The 8,547-nt window shown below is 38.9% G+C and overlaps 1 protein-coding gene across 3 annotated transcripts; it reads left to right on the forward strand.

Annotated features, from left to right (window-relative positions):
- The first annotated feature begins 758 nt into the window (after positions 1 to 758).
- Positions 759 to 8,328, forward strand: ALDH3F1 (aldehyde dehydrogenase 3F1). Of its 3 annotated transcripts, none has more exons than XM_008805393.6 (10): positions 759 to 1,120; positions 1,218 to 1,286; positions 1,396 to 1,492; positions 3,855 to 4,061; positions 4,565 to 4,689; positions 5,993 to 6,097; positions 6,245 to 6,405; positions 6,523 to 6,613; positions 6,704 to 6,853; positions 7,132 to 7,526. In XM_008805393.6, the coding sequence occupies exons 1-10, from the start codon at positions 935 to 937 to the stop codon at positions 7,363 to 7,365; spliced, it is 1,425 nt and encodes a 474-aa protein (XP_008803615.4). In that variant the 5' UTR covers positions 759 to 934; the 3' UTR covers positions 7,366 to 7,526. The 3 variants fall into 3 exon arrangements, with proteins under 3 accessions (XP_008803615.4, XP_088574726.2, XP_088574725.2); XM_088718600.2 differs by lacking the exon at positions 7,132 to 7,526 and adding an exon at positions 7,628 to 8,328 and having other exon boundaries at positions 818 to 1,120; XM_088718599.2 differs by having other exon boundaries at positions 822 to 1,120; positions 3,855 to 4,065; positions 4,569 to 4,689.
- Positions 8,329 to 8,547: the final 219 nt, after the last annotated feature.

Consider the following 8,547-nt stretch of genomic DNA (forward strand, 5'->3'; position numbering starts at 1 on the left):
GGAATTTCAAGTGCTCGTTAGACAAAGACTTTACTATTATAATTTTTTCTCTTTATAATTTTTTTTGTTATTTGTGAAACTTTCTTTGATCATCTCCACCATTGAAAATAGACAGTAGGGTAAATCTCCATATTTTGTATTTGATTTGTTCTCTCTAGATTTTTTTTTTTTTTTTGCACAGTACTAACTCTGTACCCAATGTACAAGAATTTGTGGTTGAAGTATTCATAAATATGAATTTTAATGAAAAGGACAATATTGATGGCCAGAGTTGCACTGGCAATTTGCATGATAGGACATGTGGATGCTTGTAAGTTTCCTCCTTGGAATTCTCAAAAAAAAATCCTCCTCGCAAAAGTTGCCAACTTTTTCTCTGTGAGTGAATAAATATATTATTAATGCTTAAATTTACGAAATACTTGATTTGTTTTGACAGGATACTAATCGTGTCTCTCCCTCAACGAAAGCATAAAATGAACCAGAAGAGGCGTATTTAAGTAGGAGAAGAGTGCGTAAAGTGTCTCTCTCTCTCCGTTACTGCAGCTCCCCAGTAGCCATCCAGAAATAGCCCTGTTGCCGAACCTCGAACCGCGAGGACTCGGACTGGCCTAATTGCAATCCCACGCTACCCTACAGGTAGTGTTATGCCAGGCTAAATAGGCCCCGCCCGGGTTAGCACAATTGACTCGTTCCCACGGTCCCCCCGTCCTTTTGCGAACCGTTGGGCATTTGTAATGGCTCATCAAGAGTTAATCCCTGCTTCATTTTCAGCGAATTAAATGCAGACGGCTTCACGAACCAACGCCCGGTTGTAACCTCGCAGGATATTAATAGTCGATGATGCTGACTGCGTTGTGATCAAAATGAATCCGTGAGACCTGAAACTGCTATTAATAGAGGAGCAAAGAGTGCGCAGCAAAGCAACGAGGGAAGAATGGAGTTGGAAGGAGTTTTGGCAGAGTTGAGAGAGAGTTTCGAGAGCGGGAGGACGAGAAGCCTTTCCTGGAGGCAGTCTCAGCTGAGAGCTCTGTCAGACATCCTCCATAAGGAGGAAGAGGACATCTTCCGGGCTCTCAAGGCAGATCTCGGCAAGCACAAAACCGAAGCCTATAGAGATGAGGTCACCCAAGAACCCTTTAAGCTTTCTAATTAAATTTATATAGATGCTTCTCCTCCCTTTTTTCTTTCTTTTCTTCATCTCTTTCCTTTTCTTGTAGGTGGGCGCTACGATCAAATCGTTGAACCATGCGCTAGAGAATGTGAAGAGATGGATGGCTCCAACGAAGGTAAATTAGTCTCTTCTTTGGTCAGCTGTTGTTTACTTGTTTACGTTCTTTGTCGGGTTTAAAAATAAGAACGTAAGGAGTTTTTTTTTTTCTCTTTGAGCGGTTATAGGTTGGCGTGCCAATGGTAGCGTTTCCAACAAGTGCAGAGGTGGTGCCGGAGCCGCTTGGCGTTGTGCTGATATTCTCGTCTTGGAATATCCCGATAGGTTGGTACAAAGTTCTCATCTTGGGTCCTGTAATGGAGACAATTTGAAGAGCTAGATGGAGGTCCACCTCTGTATCCAATCGTATGCCAGCGAAAAGACTGGTACAAAGATTGTTTTTTTGAGGTCAAAAGAAGAGAGTGAGAGAATATATGAGGACCTCTGCAAGCGTATGTTTAGTCCCATATTGGTTAATGATTATTCGCTGGGTAGATCTTGAGTACTTACGCATGATCAAGGAACCCAAATCATACCTTCCGGCTAATCTTTTTGGATGGGGTCTTGAGTTGTTATAAATAGTATCAAAGCATATCCGAACCATAACCTATGTGAACTAGAAGACATTGCAGCATGAATCTATTAGGGCTGACCACAGGCCAATCGTGATGTTTGTGATTAGATTTAAATAGATTTGAACCCTTAGCCTGACAAGAACGATAAAATTTAAATGAAAAAAAATATGTAAGGACCTAGTTATATAAATATATAAAACTAACAATAAAGGAGAGACTGAATCCATCTACGAAATTTCCACCTTACGCAACGCAGGATCATAAATGGACTTGATATGTGCTCATTTGGTGAAGAATTTTTGGGGGTAGCTAATTGATGAGAGCTCAAGGGATAGTTTGAGGTTCCGTGATTTTAAAGGATCAAACTTGTTGGGTGGTTGTGCCAAGTGAGTTAAATCTGCACACTGTGGGCTCTTCAAAGCCCTTCAATTGAACTAGAGTATTATTGGCGACTCCAAGAGACCCGGAATTGTTTATTTTAGAAGAGGCCCGCGGACTATAGGCTACAAAAAGGGAAGTAGTCCTCCATCCATTATCCCTAATGCCTCAAAAACCTTAGCGAACATGGGATTTGAACCTAGGTCCTTGATAGAGCCATAAGTGACTTTACCAGCTTGTTGGCTTGGGGACCTTTGACAAAAAATGGTCTAAGGGAAACTTGGTTCATGGGTACAAGACCAACAAGACAGATTGCTAACGATTCTACTAAAAAATAGAAACCATGGGTTGAATTTTTAGCTAACTTTTGGCATGTGATCTTCTTTTAGTCTCTGAATGTGAGGCCTCTTGTTAATCAGAGGGGATTGCTTAGCATAGATGAGGCTCAAGGTTTGGATTTGATCCAAGAGTTTTGAGTTAAAGATCATATTAAGAGAAGGGAAAATTAGGAATATAGTAGGTTGGGTTGAATTATGATTTAAAGATGCGAAAGTCTAGACTCTTGATTAGTGGGGCCTTATAAAAGCAAGATGTCTCTAAGGGAAACAGGGATGACTGCAAGTATACAACCAATATGATATCCCTATGTTTTACATGTAGAATGTATTCATGCCCATTGTGCTTCATCATAAGTTTCGGAAGGATGATGTCGTGTCTCTTCTTGGTCTTACAAAGTAGCCTCCTGGTCAGCCTCTCTTACAACACACAATATGCAGTTTCAAGTATATATTGATGATTGCTAGGCAGTCTGCTGAACTTGGAGAAGCCTCGAAATATCTTGATTGTATGTCTGCCAATGAGACCAACAATTGAATCTTCTTGGCATGATAGATTCTTATATACTCAATTGTATCCTTAAACTCTTGAACACATTAAGCTGGCTTTCACCACCAATACACCTCAATTTCCAATACTTATGCATAAAAGGTGTCAAAGTCCCACATAACATCATCAAATGTTCCTTGAATTCTGTCAGATTATGAGGCAGTCGTCCCACTAATTATCCACTATGTGCATGATTTCGCGAACATTTAAATTCTAATATGTAAGAAATGAACATCCCATCTTTCAATTCTTTCGAAGGTCAACATGTCAAAGTTTTTAGTGTTGCTACCAGGAAAATCTACGAATTTTGTTGGCCCATCATATGTAGCAGTCTATTTCAACTTTGGAGGAGGCCCTACTACAACTATTCCCTGGGGGCACAGATGAAATCTCATGTGAAAAATTTTCAAAAGAAAAATGGCTTTACATTTCATTTTTATATATTTACTTATTAATGTATTCTTTCTTTATCGGTCTCCATTCTAATGCCAATTCCGATATTTCGTGGGCTTAAGTATAGATCGTTTATTTTTGTTAAATATCTTCCTCCTACCAATCAGCAGCATCGACGAGGGAGAAAATAGAACTGCTTCCTTGTTAGAACTCAGAAGTTTAAATGCCTAATACATTTCAGTTTAGGAACCTGATCTTCTTTCACTTGTTACTGTTTTGACCTTTCCATGTCATGCTGGTATGCTGTACTCGAAGTAGCAAATCCACATCTTCCTTTAATAACAATCATCACACAGCAAATGAAACTAACCATCTCTCTTACTATTATTGACTACTCGCATGACTGTTTTATGTAGGACTGTCCTTGGAGCCGCTAATTGGAGCTATATCAGCTGGAAATGCAGTACTTCTAAAGCCTTCAGAACTTGCTCCTGCATCTTCAAATTTTCTAGCAAACAATGTTTCAAAGTATTTGGACAATAAAGCCATAAAGGTAATTGGAGGTGGTCGAGATGTTGGAGAGCAGCTCTTGGAGCACAAATGGGATAAGATCTTTTTCACTGGCAAGTTCAAGCCTTCTAAACTGCATGCCAGATGTTTAACATATTTAATGATTTTAAGTTTTGGCATATTGGAAGCAACAGCTGCTTGACTCACACTGTAATAGGCCGCATTTTAATCACTGTTACAGGGTCTCTCTTTGCTTCACATTGATGGTGTGAGAGTAGGAAGCGAACAGTACAAGATCCATTTTATATTAATCATTAAACACAAATGCGTGGTCACATGAATTGGGGTTCACATCAAGTGGTTAGAGCATTTGATATTTTTGACATTTATGATGTGGCACCTGCTAAAGTCGACTCATAATTTTGTGGTGCATTATCTAGCACTTGTGTTTATTTTCCTCAAAAACAATATTAATTGCTCCTATCAACTTATTATAGAACATTTAATTTTATTCAAATAAATTATCTAGCACTTGTGTTTATTTTCCGCAAAAAAAAGTATTAATTGCTCCTATCAACTTCTTATAGAACACTTAATTTTGTTCAAATATATCTAGGGAGCCCACGGGTTGGACGCATTGTCATGACTGCAGCTGCAAAGCATCTGACACCAGTTGTTCTTGAATTGGGGGGGAAGTGCCCAGCAATTTTTGATTCACTATCAAGCTCAAGAGAAAGGAAGGTATGTTATTTTAATGCAAGGCAAGTTGATAACAGGTAGTTCTGGAATATGCGTTCATCAAATAAGAAAAAGGGAAAACCAAGAAAAAAAAACCCAGGTATAACTACATATGCAAACCCACAAAAGCATAGCATTAACTTGTATACAATCTAATCCCTGCCATCAAATTACATGGATGAGACATGCACCCCCTTGCTAAAACCCTAACTAGGGGTCCAACTATGATTTACTCATTTATAAAGATTTGAAGGTTTTTTTTTTTTTTTTTTTTTTTTTCCACTAAGAACGGAAGTATCATACATAACTAGTACGGATACAACCAAAAAAATCAAAAAATAATACATCACGAAGTTCACTGGGCAACTCCGCCTCTCCTATCCAGAGGTGGTCCTCCGAATGGCTGACAACAAAAAAAGCCACTCAATCTGCAGCTCCATTGGCCTCTCTAAACGCATGCTTCACCTGGAGCACCATCCCACTACGAATCATGGCCCGAATATCTTTTAGCAGTGGGTGATAATGACCAACCCCTTCGGAAACCTGCAAGATCTATCTAATGACCGTCGCCGAGTCATCCTCCAGAAGGATCTCTCTCCTCTGAGGTGCAAATTAAGCGTCATGCATCATACGAAACATACTAACAGCATTCCATCTCAAGGTTTTCAATCTCAATACCGAATCCTTTACCAAACCATGTTAGTACACGGTTGGTATGCCTCTTTGGGGATGGTTTGGCATACTGATACTTAGTACTAAGTATTGATTCAATTAAGAATACTGATATGGTACGGTATACCTGATATAGGGCAATATATTCCGGCATGGTTAATCTTGCTTCATCTCATATGTGGCAATTACAAGAAGAGACATCCTTTTGGGATTACTTAGGTGCATAAATGTGATTAAGGGGTGTCATGGTTCAAGGTTGTCACAACGATGTGTCTCCACTAGTGATACTAATGTTTTGAAGAGGTGCTTTAATGCCTACGAACACACTGAAAAAATCATGTTGACGAAAATAGTACTAGTGAGGGGCTAGGACCCAACATTGATAGTATACACGTATCGTTCATAACCAGTTTGTCTGTTATTGATATACTTTTATCCCAATGTGGAACTAAAAGGGCGTGGAGTACTCAACAGTACTGATGCACATAGCATATTGCCTTTTTTTTTATTTCATGGCCATGACTTTCTCAGTCTGTAACTTATGGTGTGCGTTTGAAGGGAACTACCTCTATATTTTTCTTATGTTGAGCTTGGTCTGAGAAACAGTGCTAATGTTGTTCTACCCTAAATCTAGATGGCTGTTGAACGAGTAGTCGGAGGAAAATGGGGACCTTGCTGTGGGCAAGCCTGCATAGCAATTGATTATATGCTCGTGGAAGACAAATTTGCACCCATTCTGGTAAGCATCAGTCAAGAAGCACTGCGTTTTGATTTCCACTGTTAATACTGCTTTTGCTGCTCGATCAATTTCCAACCTATACATATGATGTTCCAATGTTTCAGTTCCTAACTATAGCTGGCCCTGCCTTATCCTTGTTTGTTTTAGGTTGATTTACTGAAGGAAACGATCAGGAAATTCTTTGTAAAACCTGACTACATTTCTAGGGTCGTTAACAAGCAAAATTTTGAAAGACTGAGCAATCTTCTAAAAGATCCATCTGTTGCGGCTTCAATTGTGCATGGCGGCTCCCTAGATTCTGAGAAATTGTAACTTCCCAAACATCCATTCTTGTCGTTGCATTCTTGCCTTTTGTTTCCAGCTGTTCCTCCATCTTCTGCCTCCAGTAATAGATCGTGTACTGAACAATCATGCAATGCCCGTAGGTTCATCGAGCCAACTATACTGATAGATCCCCCACTTGATGCTGAGATCATGACTGAAGAGATATTTGGCCCGTTGCTTCCAATCATCACGGTGAGAAATCTCCCCCATTTGCATTACTTCTCTTGTTTTCCGGTTAAGCAAGAACTTGTATTTTTCACTCTCACGTTTCCTATTTTGCAGTTAAAGAAGATTGAGGAGAGCATTCAATTTATAAGAGCAAGGCCAAAACCTCTTGTTGTCTATGCCTTCACTAATGATGAAAAGTTGAAACGCCAAATCATTGCAGAAACATCTTCGGGAACCGTCGCTTTTAACGATGCCATTATACAAGTATTCCCTTGCTACTCTCTAAAAGCTTTTCTGCCTTTCATCTCCACTTGACTTAATACAGTGTTTTTACATCTGAACCATGCTGCTGCTTCTCACGTTCTATATCAGTAATGTTCTTTTAAGTCTTCGATTGACGTCCTGTGTTCATACACCTTTAGAAACCAGCAGCAGTTGTTAGATGCGCTAGAAGGATTACAGATTTTAGAGTCTAACAGCCCTACTGAAATTTTCCTGTCTAATGAGACATGCAAACTAACACGTGACCCTTATTTTTGTAGTACCTATTGGAAACGATACCATTTGGAGGAGTTGGACAAAGTGGTTTTGGGCATTACCATGGCAAGTTCTCTTTCGACGTTTTCAGCCATAGTAAAGCAGTTGTCAGAAGAACCTTCCTGACTGAATTTAGTTTCAGAAATCCACCATGGAATGAAAGAAAGCTGCAGTTGTTGAGATCCATCTATCACTTCGATTACTTTCAATTTCTGCTCTATTTCTTGGGATTCAAGTGAATTCCAGATTAATCTGATCCTTGTTGCATGTCATAGTGATTCATGTATTTATTCCTAAACGTCTGCCATGGCCCATGAGCTACAGTCTTTAAATGTGAAAGTTCTAAAGAATGCTGTCACTAAGCTTGTGGATGACTAAATAATGGATGAATTTTAGATCAGTTAAATTTTTATGCTATTTTTTTCTTTTTTCTTTTTTTTTTTTTATGGAATGCTCTTATTTCATATTGCTCAAGCAGAGGATCCTGTTTTTCCTTATCAGCATGGTTCTGCCTTGGTTGCATATGATGAAGTTTCAACCAGCTACATCTTTTCTGGGATATTCTCTTAGAAGTCAAATATGATTGGAGCATATTATGTCCTGCTTACTATTCAACTGTCATGCAATCCTTGAAAGGAAAGAAACTGCAAAGCAGATCAGCCCCACCTTCAACTTGTGCCTCAACTACAACCAGCTACTTCAATAACTGAAGGATTGCAACTTTGTTTTCTTCAGCTACAGCTCTTGTTCAACCTCTGCTTACTATCATTTGCCAAATTTCGAGCTTCAGCCATTATCAAGAAACTATATAGTGTTGTTGGGTTGAGAGAAATGGAAGAATATTCCTTAATAGAAGCTCCTCAGCAGAATAGGCTTTTTTTATGCCAGTGGTAACAATTGTGTGGTGTTGCTGGAAGAAACTCTAGTATGTTCCCCAACAAAAGCTCGACGGAAGAAAAGGGGTTTTGGAAGGTAATGCATAACTCTAGGATGTTCCTCAACAAAAGCTCGATGGAACAAAAGGTGTTTTGGAAGGTAATGCATCTATTTAAGTATTGATCTATACTCTACAATCAGAAAGATCTTCTTGGTTTCGCTAAAGTGGCTGGCTGGTCTGCTCTTCAAAAGATGACATAGTATTTTGTTTTTGTTTTTGTTTTTGTTTTGGCTTATACACAACTAACAGATTGTTATTTTCTTTACTTTCTCATGGGTTTATTTGGTTACAACTGACACCTGCAGTTCTGTCTGATAGGCTCTCTACTTTTTGTAACTCATCCTCTCTGTAATTACTAATTCTTTTAATCAAGACTTGGGTGGCTTTTGCCTCCCTTAGTATTGTAATAACCCCAAAAAAATTTTTTATATATAAAAAGGGATAGAATAGTCCTTTAAAATTGATAAAAAGGGTAAAATTAGAA

This window comes from Phoenix dactylifera, chromosome 3 (assembly GCF_051530095.1).
Source record: "Phoenix dactylifera cultivar Ajwa chromosome 3, Ajwa_hap1_PhDact_Kaust_v1.1, whole genome shotgun sequence".
NCBI lineage: Eukaryota > Viridiplantae > Streptophyta > Magnoliopsida > Arecales > Arecaceae > Phoenix > Phoenix dactylifera.

Coding starts and splice junctions, on each gene's coding strand:
- ALDH3F1 (XM_008805393.6), top strand. CDS start 935: ATGGAGTTGGAAGGAGTTTTGGCAGAGTTGAGAGAGAGTTTCGAGAGC. Junction 4,690..5,992: donor CAAGCTCAAGAGAAAGGAAG/GTATGTTATTTT, acceptor CCCTAAATCTAG/ATGGCTGTTGAACGAGTAGT. Junction 6,406..6,522: donor TCCCTAGATTCTGAGAAATT/GTAACTTCCCAA, acceptor CAATGCCCGTAG/GTTCATCGAGCCAACTATAC.